We start from the raw sequence: 16,659 nt of genomic DNA, 5'->3' as shown, positions 1-16,659 counted from the left end.
GATGATGGGGGAGACCCTAGGACCTACCAGGAAGAAACAGGGTCTGGAGACTAGTCCAGAAACGCCAGCATGTCCTGAGCAGGGCCAGCAGGAAAGATAAGGTAACGACATCAGAGTGGGGACCTCCAGTTGTTAGGAGGGGAGCTGAGAAAGGAGTGAGGAATGGTGGGTTCCCCAAGCCAGCCTGGCTGCAGGCAAGTCCTCGCTCTTGCTGATCATCCCTCCCTGTCCATGAAGCATGCTGTCTTAGTTAGGGTTTCTATTGCTGTGAAGAGACACCATGACCACAGCAACTCTTATAAAGGAAAACATGTAATGGGATGGCTTACAGTGTCAGAGGTTCGGTCCATTATCATCCTGGTGAGACATGGTACTGGAGCTGAGAGTCCTACATCTTGATTGGCAGGCAATGGGAAGTGAACTGTCTCATAGGAAACGTCAAAGCCCACCCCCACAGTGACACACTTCCTCCAATAAGGCCACACCTACTCCAACAGGCCACACCTCCTATTAGTGCCACCCCCTCTGGGAGACATTGTCTTTCAAACTACCACACATGTGCAGGCTGCCTTTCACAGTCCTCGGTCAGGCTCACTAGACAACCCCTGGGGAGTCCCTGGCAGCCACTGGCATACACCGTCGCTTCCTCCAGAAGGCCAGTTCTCTCCCCATAGGAGGATTGCACAGGGTGGCATGGCCTGAGACCACCAGGAGATGGTATTTTAGGATGCCCCAGCAAGATGGGGGAGGAGGGCAAGACTGAAACAGCCTAAGCAGTCAGGAGACCCAAAGGGAGAGGGCAAGCATATTTGCTGGGGGGGGGGGGGGAGGAAGAAAGACTATTACAGAAGCTGGGATCCTGGGCAGACCATCCACACGGCTGGCTCCAGACAGGGCCAGGGAGCTTCAGAAGATCCAGTGTCCCTGTACTGACACCATCTGATCATGGCCACGGCCCTTTGCACTGACAACCACTAGTTCTGTCACTTTCCCAGTGGTGGCTAGGGGCCAGTGCTGTCTAGCTGTTCCCACATTAACCTGCTCCAACCTTATCAGGCAGGGGTTGCCCACTCCGTATTTTAGGATTAGAACCAAAGTGGCATAGGGTGTGTGTGTGGGTGGTGTGTGTGTGTGTGTGTGTGTGCGCACGCGCGCGCACATGCATGCCACACTACGTGAATGGAGATCAGAAGACAATTCATAGGGGGTTACTTTGCTCCTTCCACCATTTGGGTCCTAGGGAATCCAACTCAGGCGGCCAGGCTTGGCAATAAGCACCCTGACCTGCCATGTGTTTCATGGCTGCCTGGGTTCCGGTGTCAGCTCGGCCAGCCAGTGTGACCCAAGGCCACTGTGGTGGTTTGAATTAAGAATGGCCCCCATAGACTCGCAGATTTCAATGCTTAGTCACCAGGGAGTGGCACTATTTGAAAGGATGAGGATTAGGAGGTGTGGCCTCGTTGGAGGAAGTGTGTCACTGGGGTTTGGGGTTTCAAAAGCCCATGCCTAGTCAGCTTGCCTGTGCATTCTCTCTCTCTCTCTCTCTCTCTCTCTCTCTCTCTCTCTCTCTGCCTACAAATCAGGATGTAGCTCTGAGATACTGCTTCGGCGCCTGCCTGCTTGCCGCCAGACTCCTTACCGTGACGATGGTACTGAAACTGTAAGCAAGCTCCCAATTAAATGCTTCCTCTTGTAAGAGTCGCATTGGTCACGGTGTCTCTTCACAGCAATAGAGCACTGACTAGACAGCCACTCCCCAGAGTCTTTGTCCCCTGCCCAGGTGCTGCTCCTGGGCCTCCCTGCCACCTTCTAGACATAGGTAACATATTTTTTTTATCTCCTCCACTCCTCTGTCAGAGAACACACGGGCACCTCTCAAATGTGCTGTCTGGTTGTGAAAACCATTGGGTTGACAAAGCGCCCAGACTCCAGACGGGTGGCTGGCCCAGGGCGCTCACATACAGTGGGCAGTCCGTGCCTCAGAGGGGAAGGCAGCATTACCCAGAGCGAAGCTCCAGGGACTGCCATCGGGATAACAGAGAAGAAATGGAAACACCGGCCCTGCTCACAGGAGCAGCTTCTGAAGGAGACAGGCTACAGGACGAGGCTCTCCCTTACTCATTCTAGAGCTTCATAATAACTACGAGAAGGACGAGACACCTAAGGGCAGCCCAAAGAAGAATGCACATGGGGAGCTAGAAGTATTTGTGAGCTGGAAACACACATTAAAATGTCTGAGGTGTGGCTTAGGCGGTGACGGGGGTGGGGTTGGGGAGGTGGAGGGTGGGGGCTGGGGGTGGGGGGTTTATAGCATCTGTACCAGGAAAGTTATTCCCTAATTAACCTGGGTGTTTGCCTTCAGAGGCGGAAAAGTGGGAACTCAAGATAAGTCAAACAGGAAAAAAGGGGAGCATAAACACTAGGATAGAAAAACAAAAGGAAAAGACCCATCAGTGACACACAGAATTGACTCTTTGCAAACAAAGATCGGCAAGGCTGACATGGCTTTGTCTAGTTGACTGCGCGACCAAGAGAGAGGACCTCAGTTACCAGCGTCAAGAATGAGAGACAGGCTACTCCCAAGAGTGTTGGATAAGCCAAAAGGATTGGAATAAAATACTATACATGTTGGTGCTGACAGATTGCCTAACACAAGAAAACAAGCTCCAAATGGACCCATGTCATCAAACTGCCTTGAAGAAAAAAAATTCAGAATAAAGCTATAATTTCTTAAAAAGGCACCAGACAGAGAAATAGATAATGCATACACACACATACAGAGAGAGACAGGAGAGAGGAGAGAGAGAGAGGAGAGAGGGAGAAGAGAGAGGGAGAGGAGAGAGGGAGAGGAGAGAGGGAGAGGGAGAGGGAGAGGGAGCGGGAGAGGGAGAGGGAGAGGGAGGAGAGACTAATTTGCTATGTAGCCCAGTCTGGAATTTGCTATCCTCTCCCTTTCCCTCTCCCTCTCCCTCTCTCCTCTCCCTCTCTCCTCTCCCTCTCTCCTCTCTCTCTCTCCTCTCTCCTGTCTCTCTCTGTATGTGTGTGTATGTATTATCTATTTCTCTGTCTCTCTGTGTGTATATCTATGTATCTTCTGTCTCTCTGTCTCTGTGTGCATATGTGTGTATGTGTGTGTGTGTGTCTGTCTGTCTGTCTATCTGTCTGTCTCTCTCTCTCTCTGGACTATAACTCTTCCATAAGCTCAGAAAACAGGAGAGGCATGCCTCATCACACTCTATATGGCCAATAGCACTTTCCTAATTAAGACATTACAGTATCACTATAGAACAACGTCCCTCACAAACATGAATGCAAAACCCTCCACAGAATACTATAACTAAAATTTAACAATAGAAAAATGCTGTGAAACACTGTAATAAAACTACTTATCACAGGAATGTAGTTGGTTGAATGTTGAAAAATCAATATGCCACATTTAAAAAGAACAAACACGTTCTCCATCTTTTTTTTTCTTTCAAGACAAGGAAGGTCTCACTATGTAGCCCTGGCTGTCCCAGAACTCACTCTGTAGACCAGGCTGGCCTTGAACTCACAGAGATTCTCCTACCTCTGCCTCTGCTGGGATTAAAGGTGTGCTCCACCACGCCTGGCTCACTTTTTTTTTTTTTTCACATTCTCCATCTTAAGAGATGTAGAAAAGCATTTGACAAATCTCAACACTTCTTACGCTGAGAACAATCAGGATGGAAGAGAATGTTCTCAAGATGGCATCTCTGCCCCTAAACATGAAAGTCTGAAAGCAAAACAAGCGCCACCCAGCCAGCCCCGCCAACAGTTTCCTGGAGGAACCCGCTATGCAGTGCAGGAGAAGTAAAGGCGTCTATATCCAAAGAGAAAGCAAACTTTTTATTTACAGATGAAATCATGTTGTATGAGGAAAATCCTGAAGAATTATATACACACATACATAAATCACACATGTAAATAAACTACACACATACACACACATTCCACAAATACCACACACATACAACCTACACATATACACAAACCATACACACATACATACACACACACATATATGACATACCAACACACACACCACACGTACATACATAAACCACGCACACCAAATCACACACATGAATATATACAAACCACACATGTATATACACAAACCACACATATGTAACATATACATATATGCACATGATACCCCCCCCCTTTAAAACTGATTAGAGAGTTTAGGAAGGGGAACTTATATAAGAGCCATAGGCAAAATTCTATTTTATTTCCATATACTAGTAACCAACCATCTGGAAATAAAATTCAGAAAAATTTCATCCAAAATAACAGGAATATCCAGAAGAATAAATACAAATTTACCAGACAGGGCTGGGAAATAGATCATCCGAACTCACTCTTTCAGGGCCCACACTTTACGGAAGGGGCCATGTCCCCAGCCCCCGTGAACATTTATAATGGGCAAATGACACACATCTTGGAGGGGCATGAAGGCAACAGGGTATCACTTCAAAGCCTAGTGATGGGGTGGGGGCCTCACCCTGATACTCTAATTCTGTTTGAGATTTTCTCTAACAGGTGTGGTGGTGCACGACTTTAATCCCTGCACTCGCGAGGCAGAGGCAGGCGGATCTCTGGGGTTTCGAGGCCAGCCTGGTCTACAGAGTGAGTTCCAGGACAGGCAGAGAAATCTTGCCTCAAGACATGAGAGAGAGAGAGAGAGAGAGAGAGAGAGAGAGAGAGAGAGAGAGAGAGAGAGAGAGAGAGAGAGAGAGAGAGGGAGAGAGAGAGGGTTGCACAGTGACGGGACGGGGTAGGGCGTACAAATCCTGCAAACACAGCTATGTGCATGCTTAAGCTAAGTTTCCCTCGGAGCAGGGCTGTCAACTTGTTTCTTGTACAGAATGGCATCATTCGTGAGAATTTTAAAGTTGCATCTGACCTGGTGAATATCGCATCACGGACAGCTGCTCGTTCCCATCTGTGTGGACGGTGACCAAGTCCTTCGTTTCCGTGTCAAACACAAACCACCTGTGGTAAACGTGAGACACACGCACTGAGCTGTCTGTGAAACGCAAGGCTGTCCAGCAGCATCAGCCTGTTAATCACGAACACACTCGGCTCTCATTCAGGGAAATTCCCTGCCCACCAGCTTTCCCCCCAGTAAGGAACGGCACATTCATTGACAACCACCACACGCCCTTCAGAACTCAGCACTGAAGGCTTCCTCGGGGTCTTGTTTGCACACAGGAGGCAGGAAAGCCCTGGCCATGAGCAAAACCTGACATCAGAGCCTGTGGTCAGAGGTGCAGCCGAGAGCCATGGACATGAGGTGGCTGCCCCAGAGCTCTGGTCTAGGGTGAGGAGGAGGACCCCAGAGTGTGGGTAGAGAGGTGAGGGGCTAGGACAGTTTGACTGCTCCCCCCATGCCCCCCACTGTGCTAGGACTAATCGATGCTTCTCCTAAGGCCAGGGAGCAGGAAACGGGGTGTGTTAAGCGTCAGAATGATGGAGCTCCCAGGTCCCAGCTGTGGCTCTGGCTGCTGTGGTTTCAGACCTGGATGATGGATGCAGAGGAACTGCCGTCTTGTCTACCATTTGGGATCTAACTGCCCACCCCGGGGGCTGGGGGGGGCGGGCTTCCTGGAACCTATATGTTGCTTTCAGCTGAGTATTTGGTCCTGGGATTAAAGATGTAGGTGGAGTAGATAAAGTGGTAGGATTAGGTCACATGTGTCATCTATTTTATCCTAGGACACTTCAATTCTGAACACTGTCACATGTCCCCTGTCAGCAGATGATGTCCGTGAGGCTACTAGAGTCTTCAGAGGGAAGGGTCTACTGAATTAAAGCTCTGATGTCTCAAAGAGACTCCATGTGTGCCTGTATGTGCACATGAGTGTCATCATGCAAGCATTTTTTGATTAAAAAATAATAATAATAAATCACGTGTACAGTGTTTGTGTGGGTTTTTATACACACATGCAGTGCCAGAGAAGGCCAGCAGAGGGTACCAGATCCCCTGGAGATGGAGTTAGACATGGCTGTGAGCAGCCTGGTAGTTCTGGGGAACACACTGGGTCCTCTGCAAGAACAATATGTGCCCTTAACTGTTGAGCCATCTCTCCAGCCCCTCCCCTGCAAACATTTTTCAGGAAGACTTTTAAGACACTGCTACTATGACTTGTGAGTAGTTGTCTTTATAAACCCCACAGGTACAGAAACAGAATCGAGTGGTATGCTTTCGGGAAAGGGATGATGGGAGGGAGCGTCTAAGAATATTATAGCTGGAGCTATAATAGACTCAGTCCTCCTCATCCAGGGTTTTGCTCTCCATGACTTCACTGCCCGTTTCAACCTCAAGCTTGAAAATATTGAACGGAAAATTTTAAAAAAAAATTTGTAAGTTTTACGTTGTGTCTGTTCTGAGGACATTATTCACTCCATTCCATCTCTGTGAGGAACTGAATCATTTTATCCCACCACGGGGGAGGTGAGTCCACCATAACCAGATGCTTTGAGACAAAACCACAGGTACAGAATGTCTACAGTCACAACGGGTCCATCTGATCATTAGTTAGCGTCGCTCACCTCTCACTGGGCCACATTGCTCCATCAGATTTTATCCCAGGCGTGTATAAGAGGAAAGAGCTAGGCTACAGGGGGTTCTGTACCAACTACGTCCTTAGACATCCGGCAGGGGTCTTGGAGCACATCCCCTGAAGGCTGCTCTATTGAATCGAACAAAAAGGAAGCACAGCCAAACCCTGCCCAACCATGGTAATACCAGCCGCCGCCAAAGCGGTCACCTGCTCGCCAGCTCAGCAGATGTTACCACGTGCATGGCTTTTTCAGTCGTCCGTGTTGGTGGAATTACCATAGCTCACAGACAGGAAAGACAGTCAGAGCTTACATAACTGTCTCACAGACGCACTGCTGCTCCACGGGGAAGCTGGGGAGCGAGTGCAGATCTGCTGCCCAGTGTGTCAGCGGAGGCTGGCGAGAGGAAGCCGAGTCTGAACGTGAGGCCCAGCATCTGGGCGCTGTCTTACAGGGCTGAAAGTTTCCCCGGCTGAGAAAGCAGGCTTCATTTCTCGGGGCTTTGGAATGCTTTCTTGCCCAGTGATTCTCAACCTTTCTAATGCTGTGGCCCTTTAATACAGTTCCTCATATCATGATGACCCCCCAACCATAAAATTATTTTCGTTGTTGCTTCATAGCTGTAATATTGCTACTGTTAAGAATCATAATGTAGGGCTGGAGAGATGGCTCAGAGGTTAAGAGTACTGACTGATCTTCCAGAGGTCCTGAGTTCAATTCCCAGCAACCACATGGTGGTTCACAACCATCTATAATGAGATCTGGTGCCCTCTTCTGGCCTGCAGGCATACATGCAGGAAGAACACTATATATGTAATAAATAAATAAAATCTTTAAAAAAAAAAGAAAGAAAGAAACATATCATTAGCTACACAACTGTTTCTAAAAAAAAGAATCATAATGTAAATATTCGTATTTTCCATTGAGTTTAGGAATTGTGACCCATAGGTTAAGAATCACTACTCTGGGGCCTCTGGAACTGGAGGCAGATGGGATGCATTGGGGGTGGAGCTGAGGAAGAGACATGGCTTTCCTCAGGGTTTCAAATGGGAAGGCCTCAGTTTCTCTTTTGGGTTTTGATTTAATTCTCAGTAAATCACTGGGACAGAGAAGGTGCAGCCAAAGTTGGTATGTACCTGCCTCTGCCTCTGGGGAGGCTCAGACATCCAGCTGCTCTCCATAGCTCTGACAGCACAGGCGGTGCTGGGGGGTGGGGTGGGGCGGGGGTGGGGGGCGGGGGCTGGGCTTACCTCCCAGTCAGTGTTCCGACCGCAACCACAGACCCTGAAGGATGAAAACCGGAAGACTGGGCTGGATCCTAAAATATTTTAAAGGAAGTGTGAGTAGACGGCCAGGCACAGCAAGACAGCACAAAACCCACCCGCGCAGTACTCTTCCCAGGCTCCCCGGCTCTGTTTGAAAAGCCTCTGTGCTCCCCAGAAGAAACGCGGTCCCCCTGGGATCCGTGTCACACTGCAATCGCAGTACAGGTCTGTCCTTGCCGAATCTCTCTGTTGTCTTATAGCCTGTCCTATCTACAGTAGTCACGAAAGGCAGACACACAAATGCTCTTCTTCGGGGCTTGTGTGTCCAGACCTCTCGCTGACCCCTGGGCTCAATGGAAAGCTGGTCAAATGGTGTGCTCCATCTATCTGGGAACACAACACAGGGCAGGAGTGGACATTGGAGGCACAGAGATGCTACCACAGAAGCTGACAGAGGCTCGATACCAGTCACAACATCTTTAGCTGACTCCAAAGGAGGTGGTCCTCACTAAGGCTGGCGCTGCCGACGTGCAAGCTGAACTTGGGTTCCCTTGACCCGCTACCCGACAAGCTGTTTCTGTAAACACAGCTCACCTGAACCACACAACTATTTTCATATGGGGGTGCTAAGGTGTGGAGAGGCTAGGGGCTCCTATCTATCAAGGATGGTGGGAAGAGGTCTAGGACACCGCAGGGCTGTGGATGCCAGTCCTGGTCCCAAAGTGCTGCTAGGCTAGAGCAGTTAGCTGCCTGACGACTGGCAGGGAGGTGGAGTGTCAGGGCTCTCGGTTGGTGGCTAGGCTCACAGAACTGCAGGAGGGCTGCCCTCCCTCAATGCAGTGGGGATGCCTACCCTTCGGACCCTCTACTCTGGGCCTCAGCTGGCTGCAGTGCCCAGCACCCTGTGACCGTCTTCTCTGAAAGTGGAAGACAGGAGAGCCAGACCCAGTCCCAGTCCCAGGCCCTTGGAAATACCAGCAGCTTTGCAGGGAGTAAAGGCATGATCCTGGGCACTGTGAGAGGGCTGTTTCCTTATATGGGGTGTGTGAGTTGTCAGGATACAAGTAACCAATGGAGGCTGCCTGTGGGTCACTGCAGTGGGATGAACAGCACAGCCTGAGGCTGGGAGTCGGTCTGAGCTGGGCAACTAAGTCACTTATTTTTTATGGATATAAATGTTTTGTCTGCGTGTATGTAAGTGCACCATGTACATGCCTGATGACCCCAGAGGCCAGATCAAGGCGTTAGATACCCGGGAACTGGAGTCACAGATGGCTGTGAGTTGTCATGTGGGTGCTGGAAATGGATCACAGTCCTCTACAGAGCAGCTCATGCACTTAACCACTGAGCCATGCCCCACTCCCCCCCAGGTCCCACTTACTAACTTAGTGGCCTTGACAAGTAACTCAGACTTTCTGTTCCCCACTTCCCTGATGAACAGTCAGAGCAAAACTAAAATTTCCAACCTGCATGGCAGCTGTAAGAACAAAGGACAATACAACACACTCACAGCCTGGTGTGCCTATAGCTCAGGGATGCCAGCCTGATCTCCATGCTGGGGAAGGGATTTGGGGCTCTGATAAGAAATCTATGTTTCCCTGTAAAGTTCAAAACGAATGCTTTATCTCTGCCTTCAAACTCCATAGAGGATACATGAACCCAGGTCCTCAGTGTGGCTTATAACTCTGTTAGACAGGCCATCACAGAACACAGGTTCTTCACAAGACTTTCTCAGCACCTGGGTCAGTTAAATGTGCTCTCAGGAACCCTGATCATCTGCTTGGAGATGCTAACCTGCTGTTGAGAAAGCTCAATTGTAAACTTCAACATGATATGGGTGAGGACACTGGAGGCATCCTTAAAAACAAAGTAATTACTAAAAGATAAAACGCTGCTTTCAAACAACTTCTTATCACTGTTAACTTCATGCAAAAATACATCCCAGATGAGTTTTTATAAGGAAACCAGAAAGGCAGCATGCACGCTTACCTCTATGATTTTGTCCCAGACGGGCCGGTGACCGACAGCATCCCAGAGAGTGGCGTGCTTGTCATGTCCACAGGTCAAGAACTGAGGTTTGGAGGCATGGATGGCCAGCCCCCAGAGCTCATCAGTGTGACCCTACAAAGAACCGAGACATGGGGACCGTGAGATCCCGCAGTCGCGAAGGAGCCTACTTCATGCCTGAATGACTGTCTCATCAGTTCGTTCCTCCCCAGCTTAATCACGACACAAAACACAACTCTGAAGTAGGTCAGCCCACTGGGAAACTCAGGATCCAGCCCTCTTCCAGTGCGCACATGCATCTGTACTAATGGCAAAGTGTGAGAGTTTGGCATTTGCCAAGTTGACAGTACCTGAGTGATGGGTGTGAAGTCCCCTGACAAGGTGCCTTGCAGGACAAAGTTTCTAGTCGTGCCTATCAAGATGACATTGCCCTTCCCCTCAGCCACTGTCCGGATTGGGCCAAACTGCTCAGGAATCTGTATGGTAAAGAGTCACACGAAAACAAAGATTTAAGGTTTCATTCAGTTGTTTGTTTGTTTATCTTTTTTCCCCCTGGAGCTGAGGATTGAACTCAGGACCTTGCGCTTGCTAGGCAAGTGCTCTACCACTGAGCTAAATCCCCAACCCCATTTTTTGTTTGTTTGTTTGTTTGTTTTGTTTTGTTTTGTTTTGAGAGATGTCTCTGTAGTGTAGTTCAGGCTAGCCCTGAATTTACTATGCAAACCAGGCTAGCCTCCAACTCAAGGTAATCCTCCTGATTCAGTCTCTCCCAAGTGCTAGGATTATAGATGTGTACCAGCATTTAGCTCAGGCATTAAAAATATTTGTGTCATGTGCTGACTTTTCTGACAGTTTTATATATGCACCCAGAAGAGGAACTCAGTTATATAGATACCACAGCCAGCTGTTGAGCAAGTGATCAAAACCTTAAACCGTGTGTGTGTGTGTGTGTGTGTGTGTGTGTGTGTGTGTGTGTGTGTGAGAGAGAGAGGGGGGGGGAGAGAGATGAAGAGAGAGAGAGAGAGGGAGAGAGAGAGTATGCACACACATAAGTGGACCTGGGACCTCTTGTATCTTGGCAAGCAGTTTACTTTTTAAACTATAAATATAAATATCTTAAATGAATCAGCAAGAATAAAGTCTTAGCAGGGCATGATGGCCTTTAATCATAGCACTGGGGAGGTAGAGGTGAGTAGATCTCTGTGAGTTTGAGATCAACTTGAGATAGTGAGTTCCAGGCCAGCCAGGGCTACATAGAAAGACTCTTGTCTCAAAAACAAAAACAAAAAAACCAAAGAGAGAGAGAGAGAGACAGACAGACAGACAGACAGACAGACAGACTGGCTAGTCTATCCTTTAGACTTATTAGGCCTCCTGCCTCAAGAGCTGATAAAACCTGAGAAGTGTAAGAATTCCAAAAACCTCCCTTAACTTCAAAGTGGTCCTGAGCGGTGTCACTGTGCACATTGGTAAGTATACAGGGGCGGGGGGCATGGGGGACATTCGGAATGCCCCTGCAAAGAACAGTTCACTCTGCTAAAGGGAAGTATGTTCTTTCGATGGGGCGGCTGGGCCCAGGGGCTGTCAGGAGGCATCCAGGCCCAACACAATGAGAAGCAGCCCGCCCTGCCCTGCCCTGGCACAGTCTCTACCTGCGGCGTATGTTGGCAGAGACTTGAGGCAGGGCAATGACTGAGCTGGTGCTATGGGGCCTGCCTGGACTCCTAGTGCTTAGGAGGCTGAGGAGGGACAGCTAGGGGTTAGAGGCTAGCCTGGGCTACAGAGTGGGATTCTAGGAGATAGCTCAGCTAAGCACTTGCCAGGCAAGCTCAAGAACCAAGGTTTGGTTTCTAGAACCCAAGTAAAAGTCAGATGAGGTAGCGAGGGCTTGCATTCCCAGCAGTGGGAAGATGGAGGTGGACAGATCCTAGCGGCCTGCTGTCGGCAGCCTAGGTGAATCGGCAAGCCCCATGGCTCAGTGAGATGCCGTCTCAAAGAATAAAGTGGATGGCTCCCGAGGAATGGCACCAGAAGTTGACATCTGGCCTCCACATGCGCGCGCGCACACGCACACGCGCACACACGCACATTCAAAACTAAGACTTTTTTCCAAGAAAAATTATAAAGGAGAAAAGGAATGGAATTCTGTGCAGTGGATGAGCTGCATGGTGAGTGATGGATGTCATCTGAGATGCCAGAATAGGTTCTTGTACTTTCTTTACAGTTTAACATTAGAATGCCCATAACCCGCAATGCACAGCATTCCCTCAAATGCCGATTGAATCTTTATTATTATTATTATTGTTTTTCAAGACAGGGTTTCTCTGTGTAACATTCCCCATTGTCCTGGAACTTGCTCTGTAGACCAGGCTGGCCTTGAACTCACAGAGATCCATCTGCCTCTGCCTTCCAAGTGCTGGGATTAAAGGCTGTGCACCACCATCACCCGGTTCCGATTGAATCCTATTACAAAAGAGTCATGTGTTTTTGGTGCTGGTGTTACAGGATTTAACTCGCATGTGTGACGTCTTGTCCTGGTCCCTCAGCTTTACCGTCCTTTGAGATGGGATGGCATGGGTGTGATCAAGGACTTCCAATGCCAGGAGATGGAGGCTACTTATCCACACTGAAGCACAGGGGATGATGTAAGGGAAAGAGGGCAGGAAGAGGAACACCGACTCTGAGGAAAGGGACCCGAGAGTGTACCCATCGTGGAGGCTGGAAACAAGGAATTTGAAGGAAAGGCTTAGAAAGGCAGCGTCTAACTCAGACATGTAGGGACGTCCATGCAGGACTGGTCTTCACAAACGGGGTCCTAGATGATTGCCAGAGAATTTTTGGCATTCACAAAATCTTATGTCCAGAAGACTTGGGGCCCAGAACCTGCTGGTGATCTTTAAGCAGGGTTCTTTAAGGGTGAGCCCTGAAGAGTGATGCATGCTGGAGATGGAACCACATCCATCAGCTCAGTAAGACAGACAAGTGCAGGGCTTCTTGGAGCAATGTGGGCACCCCATCCCAAGTCTCAGTCTGATCCCAGGGACTCAGAGGTCTGTGAAACTTTAGGGTACTGCGTAATTAAGGAACAGGGATGAAACTAGATGACTTCCCCAGGTCTTCTAAATTCCCTTGTCAGTGATAAGCTGGGCAGGCCTCTCCAAAGATGTGTTCTTAGATCTTTGCAAATCTCCAAATTAGTCAGTACTATCAATATATAGAAATCTCCTCTGTTCCTCTAATAGACTCTACTGTAATGTGATGAGTGATCTCCCAGTTGACAATCCAGTCTCACCTTATAAAGTACTTTCTCTCACACCAACCTCACATAATAATGTAACCATTCACATATTCTTTCTTTTCATTCAAAGATTTTTTTTATTATATTTATGAATGTTTGTCTGCATGTATGTATGTGTACCACATATGTGCAGGGCCCACGGAAGCCAAAAGAGGATGTCAGATCCTCTCAAACTGGAGCTACAGAGGGTTGTGAGCAGCCCCGCAGATATCGGGAACTTAACCTGGGTTCTCTGCAAGAGCAATAAGTGCTCTTAACCTCTGAACCAGCTGCCTAGCCCGTTTGTTTCTAGTCCTCCTTTTTGCTTTTCTTTCCTTTTGTTGTTGTTTGTTGTGAGACAGGGTCTCTCTACATAGTCCTGGCTGTCCTGGAACTCTCTATGTAGATCAGGCTGACTTCGAACTCACAGAAGTCCTCCTGCCTCTGCCTCTGGAGTGCTGAGTCTTACTGAGATACACGTGGCAAATAAAAACTGTATATCTTCAAAATATACCCATGATGTTTTGACATACATATCCAGAACTCTGATGGCTGAAGCAAGAATACTGCTGTGAGTTTGAGGCTAGCCTGGGCTACACTTGAGGTAGCCTGGACTATGTAGCAAGGTCATCCTGGACTATGTAGCAAGATGCTGTGTCAAAAAAGGAAAAATGCTAAGGTCTTCATGAGCATCTGGGGAGATGCCAGTTGGGAAGAGGACACACATTCGAACCTGAATGCAGATCTCTAACACCATGTAAAAAGCCAGGCACAGCTGTTCACACCTATGGCCCAGCATGGGGTATAGTGGAGACAGGAGGATTGCTGAGGCTTGCTGGCTGCCAGCCTGGCTCCAGGTTCACCAAGAGACCCTGTCTCAAGGAACTAAGGTGGAGAGTGATAGGGCAGACACCTGACATCCTTGTCTGGCCTCCGCAAATATGTGCATGGGTGTGTATTCCCATACACACACATGTGCACATACCACATACACATCACACACACACACACACACACACACACACACACACTTTCACACACAAAATATAGAAATAAAAGTATACTATCAAATAATCATGGAAAGGGAGGGGACTACTAAAACTCAGGTGAAAGCCTTTCTCTGCCAAGTAACCATAAACCACAACTTCATACTGCCCCAAACATGCAGTGTGCGACTCAGAATCTACATGCCATCACACACTAGGGATGGAGTGCTGCCCCTCACTGATGCCAGTTTTGCAACCTGCCTGCTCATGACTTGGAACTAGAGGGAGAGACCTCAGTGAGGCTGCTGGATGTCGGGTGTCCTGCTTCGGCTCCCGTGGAAAGACAGTCTGCTCTCCAGGTCTTAGGGGGTGAAATGAACCGCAAAGGACCGGAAGTATTAGAAAGCATGCAGGCCCTCAGCTGAGAGCTGTGAAAAAAACAGGTGCCCCATACACTCGGTTCACAGCGACGCTGTATGCGAGCAGCATGCTGGGGATTGGAGAAAAGAGAAAGGTTCTGGCGATAAATACAAACTCCTAAGGGTCCCTTGGAAAATGAAGACTGTGTCCACTAAAACAATGTTCCAAATAGGAAGTGTTGAGTAGCCTCAAGTCCTATTTTGTTTTACTTGTACATAAACCGCCTCTCTGATTTTTCTAAGATTGTTGCCCCCCCAAAAAAAAATTAATCTAATTTTTTTTCAAAACTCTGAGCTGAAGATTCCAAACCATAAACAAACACATCAGGTGAGTGAATAGGTCCAGGGTCCATGCTGTGTCTTACCTCTGTTTTGTGAAGCTTTTGATAGTTTCCATTCCAGGAAATGAGTCTCCGGTCCTTCCCTCCTCCCGACACCAGCGTGCCATCTCTCAGCATACAAAGTGCGAAAATGCCACCCTCATGGGCTCCTTGGACTGCATAGCTTATCCGATTGGTACCTAAACATACCAGGAAAAGCACCATTAGCCAGAGCAGGACCACAAGGCTAGCTAGCCTCTGGCCATTGTTAGTCCCATTTCAGTTTGTGTTAAAGGTGTTGTGGTAGGTTATGATATTATTTTAATATATTCCTAGGAAGGACTCAGAGTTTTGACTTTCTCAGAGCCCCAGCATGCCGGAACCAGACAGCTCCGCAATTGAGGAAAGCATAGATAGTATCACAGGAGCTGCGTGTCTGCGAACATGGACTCTGCATGTATTCTCTGACTTCTCCGTAGTGAGCTGTTTCTTCTTAGCCATTTGTGGAACGGGGCTACAGCTGACCCTGCAGGGCTGTTCTAAGGGTCAGATGAGCATTGTCTACAGTAGGTACCAAAAACAAACAAACAAACAAAACCACACACCTTGCCATTCTGAAATTACATTGGGAGGTCTGTCTCCCCCTGCATTCCCAGACCCAATTCTGAGACCCAGGAGGACAGGAGGGTGTGTCTTCCTGAACCTAGAAAACTGGTGAATTCTTGCTGGACTTAACTAGCATCTCTTTTCCGAGTGATGCTGTCCCTTCTCTAACTGTAGGGGATTCAGATCTGACCTGCGCACATGAGTCTCATCTGTATTGGTGTTGGCAGCACTCCAACAATGTCTGCCAGATGCTATGTGGGCCAGAAAATTTACCCACATGGGCCACTGCTCTACACCCATTAATAACTTCTGCTTTACCATCTGCTAATGGCTCTCCCAGCAAAATGATCAACTCCATCACAGTGTCCTGACCTTAAAAAGCCTTTACCACGGTATATGCAGCAACGCCAACAACTCTTAATACTTCCCTGTGTTCTCCCATCCTAGCTTTCGGGTTTCACTAAAACCACACACACACAAACACACCTATGCAACTTGGAACTTAGTGGTCGTCCTGTACGTTACACCAGCAGCTCCTTTCCATACAGGCCACTTCCAATGTCAATGTTTGGTTACAACATTACCAAAACCACCAAACGGCTTTGGGACCACTGCTTGTTACCTTTTCCCCACACCAAGATGTTGCCACTTGAATCGCCGGTAATGGTATCGCCATTTTCAGAAAACGTCACGCAAAGGACAAACTTTGGCTTCTCTTGTTTCTGTGGAATGTAGTAAGTATGCACAGGGATATTATTCGCCGAAGACATCCTTCTACTTGTGTTAATAAAGCTAGGACCCCATCAACCCCAGGTGGATGGTGTCAGTCTCGGCTGTCACCCTGGTGGCCTTTCAGTTTTCTGCACTGTCAGGAATCAGGGGCCTCCAGATGAGTCACTCTAGGGGAAGGAGATTTATGGCAACCCTAAATGGCTGTGGAATCCTAAAGCTACAGACAGTTCGAGCAGGGTGGTGGTGAGGGGGGGGGCATGAGGAATGGGGGACAGAGCACAGAAAGTCCCTGCCACCCTTAGCAAAGCCAGGGTGCCCATCCTAGGAGCAAGTGCCTGTCTCGAGCTGCTTGCCGCTAGCCGCCCCGTCAAGAGGGCCTGACTTTTCTTTCCATTTTATTACCAGGGAGATTCTCAAGGTGTGGGAGGGCCTCCCCACCGTCGGGGGGGGGGACCCCAAGGG

The 16,659-nt window shown here is 48.6% G+C and overlaps 1 protein-coding gene across 6 annotated transcripts in view; it reads right to left on the bottom strand.

The window, feature by feature from the left end:
* Positions 1-16,659, bottom strand: part of Eml1 (EMAP like 1) — a 163,459-nt gene that overhangs the window by 6,171 nt on the left and 140,629 nt on the right. For all 6 annotated transcript variants that reach the window (XM_028882107.1, XM_028882105.2, XM_028882110.2 and 3 more), the window contains 6 exons: positions 16,088-16,187; positions 14,905-15,059; positions 10,208-10,333; positions 9,840-9,971; positions 7,836-7,903; positions 4,928-5,016 (listed from right to left, as the gene is read on the bottom strand). In XM_028882107.1, the coding sequence (XP_028737940.1) occupies positions 4,928-5,016; positions 7,836-7,903; positions 9,840-9,971; positions 10,208-10,333; positions 14,905-15,059; positions 16,088-16,187 (670 nt within the window). The remainder of the gene's footprint in view (positions 1-4,927; positions 5,017-7,835; positions 7,904-9,839; positions 9,972-10,207; positions 10,334-14,904; positions 15,060-16,087; positions 16,188-16,659) is intronic.

This window comes from Peromyscus leucopus, chromosome 14, assembly GCF_004664715.2.
Source record: "Peromyscus leucopus breed LL Stock chromosome 14, UCI_PerLeu_2.1, whole genome shotgun sequence".
Classification (NCBI taxonomy): domain Eukaryota; kingdom Metazoa; phylum Chordata; class Mammalia; order Rodentia; family Cricetidae; genus Peromyscus; species Peromyscus leucopus.
This window is presented reverse-complemented; position numbering and strand designations above follow the sequence as displayed.